General features: G+C 63.9%; 1 protein-coding gene across 1 annotated transcript; it reads left to right on the top strand.

Moving 5' to 3' along the window:
• The first annotated feature begins 483 nt into the window (after window positions 1-483).
• On the top strand, window positions 484-10029 carry SEMA6C (semaphorin 6C). Its single transcript, XM_065653525.1, is given in 18 exon segments — window positions 484-636; window positions 639-921; window positions 993-1107; window positions 2121-2178; window positions 2260-2316; window positions 2479-2580; window positions 2990-3080; window positions 3153-3275; window positions 3415-3503; window positions 4501-4718; window positions 5682-5813; window positions 5895-6050; window positions 6643-6879; window positions 7136-7273; window positions 7874-7951; window positions 8075-8130; window positions 8365-8406; window positions 9209-10029. Coding segments are annotated over 18 exon segments (2859 nt in total). The 3' UTR covers window positions 9940-10029.
• The last annotated feature ends 2936 nt before the right edge of the window (window positions 10030-12965 follow it).

Raw genomic sequence — 12965 nt, 5'->3', positions numbered from 1 at the left:
GGACACGGGGTGGGGGCATTGGGGACACTGGGATGGGGGTGTTGGGGACACTGGAATGGGGGCGTTGGGGACACTGGGATGGGGGCGTTGGGGACACTGGGATGGGGGCGTTGGGGACACGGGGTGGGGGCGTTGGGGACACTGGGATGGGGGTGTTGGGGACACTGGAATGGGGGCGTTGGGGACACTGGGATGGGGGCGTTGGGGACACTGGGATGGGGGTGTTGGGGACACTGGGATGGGGGCGTTGGGGACACGGGGTGGGGGATTGGGGACACTGGGATGGGGGCATTGGGGACACTGGGATGGGGGATTGGGGACACTGGGACGGGGGCATTGGGGACACTGGGATGGGGGCTTTGGGGACACCGGGATGGGGGATTGGGGACACTGGGATGGGGGCACTGGGGACACGGGGTGGGGGATTGGGGACACTGGGATGGGGGCACTGGGGACACGGGGTGGGGGATTGGGGACACTGGAATGGGGGCATTGGGGACACTGGGATGGGGGATTGGGGACACTGGGATGAGGATACAGGGACGCTGGGATGGGAGCACTGGGACTGCCCGGAGAAAGGTACTGGGGACACTGGGGAGGGACAGTGGGAAGGGACACTGGGACCACTGTCCCTGTGCTCGGGACACACGTCCCTGCTGTCCCCACTGTCCCCACTGTCCCCACGCCCCCCCAGGGCTGCCCCGTGCCCCCCCCGGCCCCGTGCCTCAGTTTCCCCCGCTGAGCTCAGCCCCTCGCAGCCCGGGGGGACGGGGGTGTCACCCCCAGCCCCGCGTCCCCTCCGGGCGCCCGTGACGATGCCGGGGGTCCCGCTGCCCTTCGTCCTCCTCATCCTCATCCCCGGGGGGGCGGCTCCATCCTTCCCGCGGGACCTGGTGGCTCGAAGCACCGTGGGGCTGGCAGGTGAGCTGGGGGTCCGGGGCGGGTGACACCGGGGATTGGGGACCCGGCGGGGTGTCACCGTGTCCCCGCAGCCACCGCCGCCTACCCGCGCTTCGGGGGCCTCCGTGGGGACAACGCCACGGCCCAGCGCGGCCTGGACTTCCAGCACATGCTGCGCCTCAACGGCACGCTCTTCGTGGCCGCCCGGTGAGCGCGCGTGCGCGGGCACGCTCGTGCAAGCTTGTGCAAAGCTGTGCACGCTTGTGCAAGACGTGCACACTTAGCTAAGTTTGTGTGTGCTTGTGCAAGCTTGTGCAAGTTGCGCATGCTTAGCTGGGCTTGTGAGAGCTCGTGTGCGCTTGTGCATGCTTGTGCAAGCTGTGCACGCTTAGCTATGCTTGTGTGTGCTTGTACAAGCTTGTGCAAGCTGTGCACGCTGAGCTACACTTGTGTGTGCTTGTGTAAGCTTGTGCAAGCTGTGCATGGTTAGCTATGCTTGTGGGTGCTTGTTCAAGCTTGTGCAAGCTGTGCAGGCTTAGCTATGCTTGTGTGTGCTTGTGCATGCTTGTGCAAGATGTGCACGCTTAGCTGGGCTTGTGTGAACTCGTGTGCGCTTGTGCATGCTTATCTGTGCTTGTACATGATTATCTGTGCTTGTGCATACTTGTGTGTGCTTGTGCACACTTGTGTGAGCTCATGTGCGCTTGCGTGTGCTTGTGCATGCTTGTGCACGCTTATCTCTGCTTGTGCATGCTTGTGTTCTTGTATGTGCTAGTCCATGCCTGTGCAAGGGTGTGCGTGCTTGTGCACACTTGCGCATGCTTGTGCACGCTTTCACATGTGTGTGCTTGTGCAAGCATGTGCTTGCTTGTGCACACTTGTGCATGCTTGTGCATGCATGTACATGCTTGTGTGTGTTTATGTAAGTGTGTGCCTGCTTCTTCAGGCTTGTGCACACTTGTACACATTTTTCTGCGCTCGTGCACACTTGTTCACGCTTGCATTTGCTTCTGGAGGCTTGCTTGCTTCTGCAGCTTTGTGCACACTTGTGCATGCTTGTGCACGCCTGTGCACGCTTGTACACATTTGCACGTGCTCGCAGCACCCCTGCACGCTCCAGCCCGCCTGTCCTCTCTCCCGTGGGCCCTTGTGCATGTCCCTGTGTCCCCTCCCAGTCCTCGTGTCGCCTCGCACGCTCACCCCCCGTGTCCCCCCGCCAGGGACCACATCTTCGCCTTCGAGCTGGGGCAGGAGCCGGGGACGCTGCACCCGCAGCGGGTAAGGGACACGGGGACCCTGGGGACACGGGGGGCTGCAGTGAGGGGGCCCCCATGCCCACCGCCCCGTGTCACCCGGCAGCATGTCACCTGGGAGCCGCGGGACAGGGACAACTGCGCCATGCGGGGCCGGCGGCAGGTAGGGGGGGGACAGGGGGGACACGGGGGTGTGGGATGTATTGGGGGGTACAGAGTGGAGGGTCTGGGATGGGGACAAACAGGGGGCTCAGGGCAGAGTGGGGTGGGGATGACGGGACTCGTGGTGTCCCCCACGTGTCCTCCCCGTGTCCCCCCTGCGCAGGACGAGTGTCACAACTACATCCGGGTGCTGGTGCCTCGCGACACCGGGACCCTCCTGGCTTGTGGCACCAACGGCTTCAGCCCCCTCTGCCGCACCTACCAGGTTGGGGGGCCGGGGGGAACAGCTGGGGGGCCGGGGAGGTGAGGAGTTGGGGGTCTCAGCCCATGGGGTGTGATGAGTTGGTGGCTCAGCCCAGGGGGTGTAATGGGTTGGGGGGTCTCAGCTCAAGGGGTGTGATGATTTGGGAGCTCAGCCCATGGGCTGTGATGAGTTGGGGGCTCAACCTGTGGGGTGTGATGAGTTGGGGGTCTCAGCCCGTGGGGTGTGATGACTTGGGGGCTCAGCCCCCACAATGATCCCCGGGGCAGCGCTCAGCAGTGTGACGAGCGTGGGCGTCCTCAGCAGCTCCACACCGGGGGGTGCAGGGGGGTGTGAGGAGTCTGGGGGGGTGCACGGAGCTGGCAGGGCTGTGAGGAGCCCGGGGGGGTCTCAGCGCCCCGTGTCCCCCCAGGCGAGCAGCCTGGCTCAGGAGGGCGAGGAGCTGAGCGGCCAGGCCCGCTGCCCCTTCGACGCCAAGCAGAGCATCGTCGCCCTCTTCGCCGGTGGGTGCTGGATTTGGAGGGGGGACACACACCGTCCCCACCATGGGGCTGACGCCGGTGTCCCCCCCGCAGACGGCAGCCTGTACTCGGCCACCGTGGCCGATTTCCAGGCCAGCGACGCCGTCATCTACCGCAGCCTCAGCCCCGGGCGGCCCCCCCTGCGCAGCCTCAAGTACAGCTCGCGCTGGCTGCAGGGTACGGGGGGGACACCGGGGACACGGCGGCTGGGATCTGGGGGAACAGGGCTCTGGGAGGTGGGGGACACACAGGGGTGGGGGGACGGGGACAGGAGGAGGTGACAGGGGCTGATGTCCCCCCCGTCCCCCCCCCCCAGAGCCCCATTTTGTGCAGGTGCTGCCCTACGGCCCCCACATCTACTTCTTCTTCAGGGAGGTGGCGGTGGAGCTCAGCGCCCTGGGCAAGGTGGGGACAGGGACACGGGGGGGACACGTGGGTGCCCACCCCCCAGTGTCAGCTCAGACCCCACAGTCCCTCCCTGGGGTGGCCGGTGCCCCCAGGGGTGGGGGTGCCCATGAGTGCCAGCCCATGATGACTGGTGCCTGTGGGTGCCCCCCACATGCATGGGTGGCCCTGGGCACCCATGGGTGTCAGCTCCATGTGCAGGTGGCCCTGGGCACCCATGGGTGTCACCCCCTTGTGCAGGTGGCTCTGGGCACCCATGGGTGTCAGCTCCATGTGCAGGTGGCCCTGGGCACCTATGGGTGTCAACCCCTTGTGCAGGTGGCCCTGGGCACCCATGGGTGTCACCCCCTTGTGCAGGTGGCTCTGGGCACCCATGGGTGTCAGCTCCATGTGCAGGTGGCCCTGGGCACCTATGGGTGTCAACCCCTTGTGCAGGTGGCCCTGGGCACCCATGGGTGTCACCCCCTTGTGCAGGTGGCTCTGGGCACCCATGGGTGTCACCCCCTTGTGCAGGTGGCTCTGGGCACCCATGGGTGTCAGCTCCATGTGCAGGTGGCCCTGGGCACCTATGGGTGTCAACCCCTTGTGCAGGTGGCCCTGGGCACCCATGGGTGTCACCCCCTTGTGCAGGTGGCTCTGGGCACCCATGGGTGTCAGCTCCATGTGCAGGTGGCCCTGGGCACCTATGGGTGTCAACCCCTTGTGCAGGTGGCCCTGGGCACCCATGGGTGTCACGCCCATGTGCATGTGGCCCTGGACACCTATGGGTGCTGCCCCCTTGTGCAGGTGGCCCTGGGCACCCACGGGTGCCAGCCGAGGTGCCAATGCCCTCCGCTGTCCAAATGACAGTGCTGATGCCTGTGGGTCCCTGGGTGCTGACACCCATGGGTGCTGATGCCCAGAGGCCCCTGATACCGATGCCTGGGGGTCCCCAAGCACTGACACCCATGGATGCCGACGTGCGGAGGCCCCCGGGTGCTGACACCCATGGGTGCAGGTGTTGGTGGCGCGGGTGGCCCGCGTGTGCCGCAACGACCGTGGCGGGTCCCCGCGGGTGCTGGAGCGGCGCTGGACGTCGTTCCTGAAGGTGCGGCTGCAGTGCGCCCTCCCCGGGGACACCGTCTTCTACTTCGATGTCCTGGAGGCAGTGACACCCCCGTGCACCCTGCACGGCCGCCCCGCCGTCCTCGCCCTCTTCGGCACCCAGCCCAACAGGCACGGCGGGGGGACACGGGGACATGGGGGACATGGGGATGTGGGTGGCCAAGGGGATGTGGGGACACGGGATCAGGCGTGGAGGGATGTGGATATGGGGATATGGGAGATGGGATGTTGAGGATGGGGACACGAGAGATGGGGATACGGGAGATGAGGACATGAGGATGCGTTTATAGGGACATGGGGACATGAGGATGTACTTCTGGGGACATGGGGATGTGAGGATGTGCTCGCATGGGGATGTGAGGATGTGTTCACGTGGGGACACAGGCTCATGCGGGACATGAGCGTGGGGATGTGGGTGCTCAAGGGGACATGGGGACACAGGATCAGGCATGGAGCGATGTGGACATGGGGATACAGGAGATGGGGACTTGAGGATGGGGACACGGGGACATGGGAGATGGGGATACGGGAGATGAGGACGTGAGGATGTGCCCATGGGGACATAGGAGATGGGGACATGAGGATGCGCTTATAGGGACATGGGGACATGAGGATGTACTTCTGGGGACATGGGGCTGTGAGGATGTGCTCACATGGGGATGCAGGCTCATGGGGGACATGAGCGTGGGGATGTGGGTGCCCAAGGGGACATGGGGACACAGGATCAGGCGTGGAGTGATGTGGACATAGGGTTACGGGAGATGGGGACTTGAGGATGTACTCATGGGGACAGATGGGGACATGAGGATGCACACATGGGGACATGAGGAGGTACTCACGGGGATGTCAGGATGTGCCCACATGGGGACACGGGAGTTGGGGACGTGAGGATGTGCTCATGGGGGCACGGGGACATGAGGCTGTACTCACATGGGGACACGGGAGAGACAGACACAGGGACACAGTGGGGACACCAGGGATCGGTGGGGCCCCGGCCAAAACAAGGCCGACCTGGCAGCCCTGGAAGGGGAACAGGGGTGTCCCCAGTGCCGGTGTCACCCCCTGTCACCGCAGCATCCCTGGCTCGGCCGTCTGCGCCTTCTACCTGGCAGACGTGGAGCGGGCGTTCGAGGGACCCTTCGCTGAGCCCCGTGGTGGCACCGGCACCTGGACCCCGGTGCCTGAGGACAGGGTCCCCCGCCCCAGGTATCCTCCCGTGCCCGGACACCTGGGTCCCCTCTGGGGGCAGGGCAGCCACCCAAGGTCCCCACGCTGGCTGTGCCACAGGCCGGGCTGCTGTGCCGGGATGGGAACGGCCACCGGCGTTGTCACCTCCGGGGACTTCCCTGATGAGACATTGGCGTTTGCCAAGGAGCACCCGCTGCTGCACGGCGCCGTGGCACCCGCCGGCGGGCGGCCCCTCTTCACCCGCACCGGCACCAGGTGCGCCCGGCAGGGACAGGGTGGCCCTGGGGACAGAGTGGCCTTGGGGACAGGGGTGGCCCTGGGGACAAGGAGCAGCTCGTGCAAGGCGGATGCGGATGCGCCGGGGAGTGAGGGCGTCCCCAGCCCTGCGGGTGCTGTGGGGTTTGCAGGGTCCTCGTGCAAGGGTCCTGGTGCAAGGGTGCACGTGGCCCTGGTGCAAGGGGCATGTGAGGCCACGCGAGAGTCTGTGAAGCCCCAGTGCAAGGGCGTGCAAAGCTCTGGTGCAGGGTCTGCAAAGCCCTTGTGCAAGGCTGCATGAGGGTGTGCAAGACCTCGGTGTGAGGGTGTGCAAGACCCTGGTGTGAGGACATGCAAGGCCTGGGTGTGAAAGGCCCCGGTGCGAGGGCGTGCAAGACTCTGGTGCAAGGGTTTGCAAGACCCCAGTGTGAGGGTGTGCAAAGCTCTGGTGCAAGGGTGTGCAAAGCCCTGGTGCGAGGCCACGTGAGGGCGTGTAAGACCCCGGTGCAAGGGCGTGCAAGACCCCGGTGCGAGGGCGTGCAAGCGGCTGCGACGCCGCGTGCGAGGCCCCGTGCGATTGTGCCGGTGTCAGGCTGATGCAGCTGGCGGTGGACACGGGCGCGGGGCCGTGGGGGAACCGGACCGTGCTGTTCCTGGGCGCCGAGGACGGGCGGGTGCTGAAGGTGCTGGTGGCCCCAGGACACCCGGGGGACACCCGGCCCCCCACGGGCACCCCGGCGCCTGGGGACAGTGGGGACAGCGGGGACAGCGGGGACAGCGGCACCGAGACGCTGCTGCTGGAGGAGATCAGCCTGTACGACCCCGGGCGGTGGGTGCTGGGGGGAAATGGGGGGTGCTGGGGGGTGCGGGGGGACTCATGGGTGCTGGGGGATGCTGGTGGATGCTGGGGGGCACTGGTGGGTGCTGGGAGGCTTGTGGGCACTGTGGGTGCTGGGGGGCACTGGATGGGTGCTGGGGGGGCTCACGGGCACTGGTGGGTGCTGGGGGGCACTGGTGGGTGCTGGGGGGCTTGTGGGCACCATGGGGCTGTGGGGGTGCCGTGCCGATGGGTGCTGGGCGTGCAGGTGCCAGGGCCCCCAGGGCACCAGCCGGGTGCTGGGACTGGAGCTGCACCCGCCGGGCCGGGAGCTCTTGGTCGCCTTCGCCGGCTGCCTCGTGCGTCTGCCCGTGAGCCGCTGCGCCCGGCACGGGGGCTGCCGCAGGTGAGGGGGCGCGGGGGCGAGGGCACAAGGGTGCGGGGGTGTGCAAGGGTACAGGGGCGTGCAAGGACACAGGGATGTGCAAGGACACAGGGACGTGCAAAGGGGCGAGAACATGCAAGGACACGGGGATGTGCAAGGACACAGGGATGTGCAAAGGGACAGGGACGCATAAAGGGACAAGGACATGCAAAGGGATGGGGACATGCAAGGACATGGGGATGTGCAAGGACACGGGGATGTGCAAAGGGACAGAGATGTGCAAAGGGACGGGGATGTGCAAGGGCCCAGGGACATGCAAGGACACAGGAATGTGCAAAGGCACAGGGACGTGTAAAGGGACAAGGACATGCAAGGACATGGGGATGTGCAAGGGCCCAGGGATGTGCAAAGGGACAGGAACACGCAAGGACACAGGGACATGCAAAGGGATGGGGACATGCAAGGACCTGGGGATGTGCAAGGGCACAGGGATGTGCAAAGAGACAGGGACATCCAAGGACACAGGGATGTGCAAAGGGACAGGGACGTGCAAAGGAACGGGGACGTGCAAAGGGACAGGACAAGCAAGGCGTCCCCATCACACCCACCCGTGTCCCCCAGGAGCTGCCTGGCCGCCCGTGACCCCTACTGCGTCTGGCTGCCCCCCAGGGGCTGTGTCCCCTTCTCTGAGGACCTCCCGTAAGTGTCCCTAACCCGCAGTGGCCCTCGCTGGGGGTTCCCGCTGCACCCCCATCTCCTGGGTCACCTCCACGTGGGGTGGGGACACCGGGGACAGTGGGTGACACCCCTTTGTGTGCCCAGCAGCGGCTTCGAGCAGGACGTGGAGGGATCCCCTGGGACCACCGGGACCTGCCAAGGTGACGGGGGGACATGGGTGACACTGGGGGACATGGGGAATATTGGGGGATGTAGAGGGTCACCAGGGAAACTTCTGGGGACGGGAGGTCACAGGGGGATGGAGGCGGCACCAGAGTGACACTCGGGGGACCTGGGACAGGTGGGTGACATTGAAGGATGTGGGGGACAACAAGGGACACTGGTGGCCTCGGGGGGACGCGGGTGGCCTGGCCTGACCCCCTCTGCTCTCACAGACACACCTGCTGCAGGGGACAGTGGCGGGGACTTGGCCCACGGTCAGTGACACCCATCTGTCCCCCATGGTCACCTGCTGGGAGGGACCCTGGGGACCAGGGAGGGACATGGGACCCCAGGGGTGGGAGAGGGACCTCAGGGACCAGGAGGGATCCTGGGAGCTGGGGAGGGACCCCAAGGATGGGAGAGGGACCCCAGGGATGGGAGAGGGACCCCAGGGATGGGTAAGGGGACCCCAGGTGTGGGAGAGGGACCCCAGGGACAGGAGAGGGACCCCGGGGACCAGGGAGAGACATGGGACCCCAGGGGTGGCAGAGGGACCCCAGGGAGGGACATCGGACCCCAGGGGTGGCAGAGGGACCCTGGGGACCAGGGAGAGACATGGGACCCCAGGGGTGGCAGAGGGACCCCAGGGAGGGACATCGGATCCCAGGGGTGGCAGAGGGACCCCAAGGAGGGACATCGGACCCCAGGGGTGGCAGAGGGACCCTGGGGACCAGGGAGAGACATGGGACCCCAGGGGTGGCAGAGGGACCCCAGGGAGGGACATCGGATCCCAGGGGTGGCAGAGGGACCCCAAGGAGGGACATCGGACCCCAGGGACAGCAGAGGGACCCTGGGGACCAGGGAGGGACATGGGACCCCAGGGGTGGCAGAGAGACCCCAGGGAGGGACACGGGACCCCAGGGATGGGAGAGGGACCCCAGAGACCACAGGGGACAGCACAGGTGGCAGAGGGACCCCAGGGATGGGTGAGGGGACCCTAGGAGTGGCAGAGGGACCCCAGGGGTGGCAGGGGGACCCCGGTGTGCACGGGTGGCTGACGGGTGCCCCCTCCCGCAGGGGTGCGCGGGGCCGGGCCGGCGGCACCGGTGACGGTGGCGGTGCCGGTGCTGGTGGGCTGCGTGCTGGGCGCCTTCGCCCTGGGCGCCCTGGTCACCGGGCTACTGGCCACCTGCTGTCACCGCCCCACTGTCCCCAAGGGACCCCCGCAGCCTCCTGTGTCCCCGCAGCCCCCTGCCCCCCGCCTCTACCCGCCGCTGCCACCCCAGGGGGACCCCGGGGGGCTGCGGGACCCCCCTGAGCTGCCCACCCCCGAGGTCACCCCGCCACAGCGGGTGACAGAGCCCCGGCGCGGCCACGTCACCCGGCTGGGGTGCCCAGACCCCCCCGGGCCGGGCCCCCCCCAAAAGGCGGCGCTGGAAGAGCTGCTGCAGCGGCTGCACAGCCCGGGGGGGTCGGGCTGGCCGGTCACCCCCCCGGCCACCAACCGGGTGCAGCCGGGAGCCCCGTTCTCCGGGCACCCCCCGGCACCCCCAGGCGGGACCCTACGGCGCTTGGATGTGCCCCCCGACAGCCCCCCCCCGCCCCGGCGGCCCCTGGCGCTCAGCCTCTCGCTGGGGGGGGTCCCCGCCAGGCCCCCCGGCCTGGGACGGGGACTGACCCGCATGCACTCGCTGGGGACACCGGGGGGGACGCCCTGGGGCCCCCACCCCCTGGAGCGCTCCCTGTCCATGAAGCCCCCGGTGCTGCCCAAGCCCCCCCTGGTGCCAGGGGCCCCCGGGTGGCCCTGAGCCCCCCGTGGGGACATGGGGACAGCCTGGTCACCGGTGCGCATGGGACACTCCTGCCGTTCTGGGTGACAGGGTCCCTGTGTCCCCAGCTCCGTGCTCTGAGCCAGGAGGGGCCTCGTGTCCCCAGGGTGGCCCCGCCGGAGTGACAAGGGTCTCCGTGTCCCCACACTGGCCCCCACTAGGGTGACAAAGGTCCCTGCGTCCCCACCGTGGTAACATGGGTCCCCATGTCCCCAAGCTGCCCCCATCTCCCTCCCATGGGTGACGAGGGTCCCTCGTGTCCCCGAGCCACCCATCTCCAGGGTGACAGGATCCCCCCAACCCTGAGCCACCCCCATGTCCCAGCTTGGACTGACAAGTGTCCCCATGTCCCCAACTCCCAGGGCTTCTTTTTTTGCTCCTTTCTAATTTATTCGCTGCTTTGGAGGTCGTTGGGGACACCGGGGAGGGCAGGGGACACCCACAACCCCCTGGGGACACCGGGGAGGGGACACGGTGGCTTCTCTGCGCCAGAGCTGGGTTTGTCCTACCATGTAGGACCAGGCTCGGCCCCGTGATTAAAGACGTGGTGGCTCTGGCACTGGTGACCGCCTGGCTCTGTCTGGGGACAAGCGCGGGAGGGGACAAGGGGGGGACAGGTGCCACCAGACCTGTGTGGTGGCCCTGGGGTGGCACATGAGACACCAGGGGACACGAAGCGGCTGACACTGGGGGTATAAGAAAGCCGCTGAGGTCGTGGTATTTTATTAAGGAAACTAGTACAAAATACGTATAAATGGTGGAATTTCCCCATTTCAAAACATTTCCCTTCAGCGGCAAATGGGGCCCCAGCGCTCGGTCCCTCGTCACCGCGCTAACGGGGTCCGTGACGGACCTGCCACCGCAAAGCGACAATTCATTCGACGATAAATCCCCTGGCACGGGGGAAAACAACCTGAGAAAGGCGAGATTAAGGAAATAATCAGATTTGGCACCGAGAAGCACCCCGGGGGTGGGGGGTGACAGCGGCGCGAGAGGGACAAACCGTGGGTGACAAAAGCCCCGACGCGGCGCAGCCCAGACTCCCGTGGGAGGTTATTTACCCGACCAAAAATCTGCTGGTCTTGGCTTAAAAATCCCCCTCCAAGTGCCGGACGAGCAGAGGATGGAACCGAGTTTAAATTCTTCCGAAGCGCGGGGCGGAGATCAAAATTCTCCTCGGTTTTGTTAAAACCCCGTGCGCAAATATTTCCAAAAATAGCCCCCGTGTGATCCCCCGCACCACAACACTGTCGGCTTTATTTCTTTCGACTAGAAACCAGTTACCGGGAGCGCCACCCACTTTTTGTTCTTTTTTTTCCCCCTTTTTCTTCTGAAGGGGAAGTTTGTTTCCCAGCTGAAGGGAGTTTTTGGCCAAACCGACCTTTTTTCAGGGGAAATAACCAAGAGTGGCGGTGTCGGCCGAGGCACAACACGGCGTTTACGGGGCTGCAGCTGGCAAGCTCGTCACATTTACGAGTAATAAGCACAAATCGCAAGCAAAAGCTAAAAGCCAAAGTTGACAGTGTCCTTTCGCGTCCAGAAGCGCTTCCGGGTATTAAAACCAAACCTGGATTTAATACCGAGCCTTCTGATGTGGATTTTTACTTCGAACAGACCCAAACTGTTGATGTTTTGGGGAAGAAAAAATTAAAGAGGTGACAAATGATACAGCGTGAGACGCGCTTTGGCGCGGATGTTTCCAAGGAGACTGCTCCGAAATCGGGGTTTTGTGGGGAAAAAGAGCCCCACGGGTCGGCAACGCCAGAGAACGGAGAAACTCAGGACGGGATTTCCAGTTTTCTTTCCTCAGGCCTCTGAAATACCCAAGTGTTTCACCAAAACGGGGCTGACAGGATCCCAAGGCAAAGATTTGCATCGCGGAGAACACGCGAGGTGAAAATCATCATTCCGAGGCCTCAGTAACACAACAAACAGTTGTGAGAGGAACAGAAAGCTGCTCTGGAAAATTCCCAGTCCAGTCCCGGCCGCTAAGCCCTGAAGCAGCTTTAGGCGCAGCAAGCGCTGCAAATAGTCAAGAGAACAAATACATTTTAAATCTGCAAATACGGGGTTTCGTTCGACGAGAATCCGTCCAAGCAAGGAGGAGAAAAGCACCACGTGAGCCACCGAAGGCGGCTCCACCTCAACAGTTCCCCCTTTGTTTTGCCTTGACTAAGACCAGGTTACAAGCCGGGAATTATTTGTAGTAATATGGCAAATAATTCTGAAGAATTAACGGCTTTGGCAAATTGCTTTTCGCTCCTGAAGGCTGTAAACCAGACACAACCGACGCAACCTGCCCCGCGTCGTAGCGCTGGATGCGCGTTACAGGGGAGCTGCTCCGCTTCCTAATCCTCTTTTTCTGCACCAACGTTAATCCAAATAACCGAGTATCCCGAGGACACGCTAAAGAACTGTCGGTAGCAGAGAAGGCTGATGAATCACATCCCTCCAGGGAACAAAAATTGACTGTACAAGCGCTCTGGAGCTCTGCACTGCTTCATGGAACGCGGTTTGCCTCGGAAAACTGACGGATTATATCGCCCTAGGCAATATAAGCGGATTTATGGGAGGAAAAGGTGTATTTAAGCTGGTATTAATGTGAAGTTTTACCTCCGTTCTACCTTGCTAAAGGTAACAGGTTGCAGTTTTTTACTCCCTGAATAAAAAACAAAGGAATCGTCTTTGGTGCCGCGTCTTGGGCTCCTCCTGCAACCTTCAATGAAGATGTTGGGTTTTAACGCAGAAACCAAAATATTAAAGCACGGCGGCATTTCTGGAGTTAATCTTCCGATTTCAGGTCCTCGTTACCTTGGGAAATAAAGCGCCAAAAAAAAAAAGAGTCAGCGTTTCCTCCTCTCTTCCTTGAATAGAAAGCGAAGTGACGAAGCTCAAGTACTCAGAGCTGGAGGCTCCTGGGATGTCTGCTCGTGAAAAACAATCTGGAAACACAATAAGTCTTAGTGGGGGAAAGAAAATAAAATCCGCTAAACCTCAGGAAACCG

Source organism: Caloenas nicobarica, chromosome 31 (genome assembly GCF_036013445.1).
Source record: "Caloenas nicobarica isolate bCalNic1 chromosome 31, bCalNic1.hap1, whole genome shotgun sequence".
Taxonomy (NCBI): Eukaryota; Metazoa; Chordata; class Aves; order Columbiformes; family Columbidae; genus Caloenas; species Caloenas nicobarica.
The sequence above is the reverse complement of the archived record's forward strand: the minus strand, read 5'-3'. Positions and strand labels throughout refer to the sequence as shown.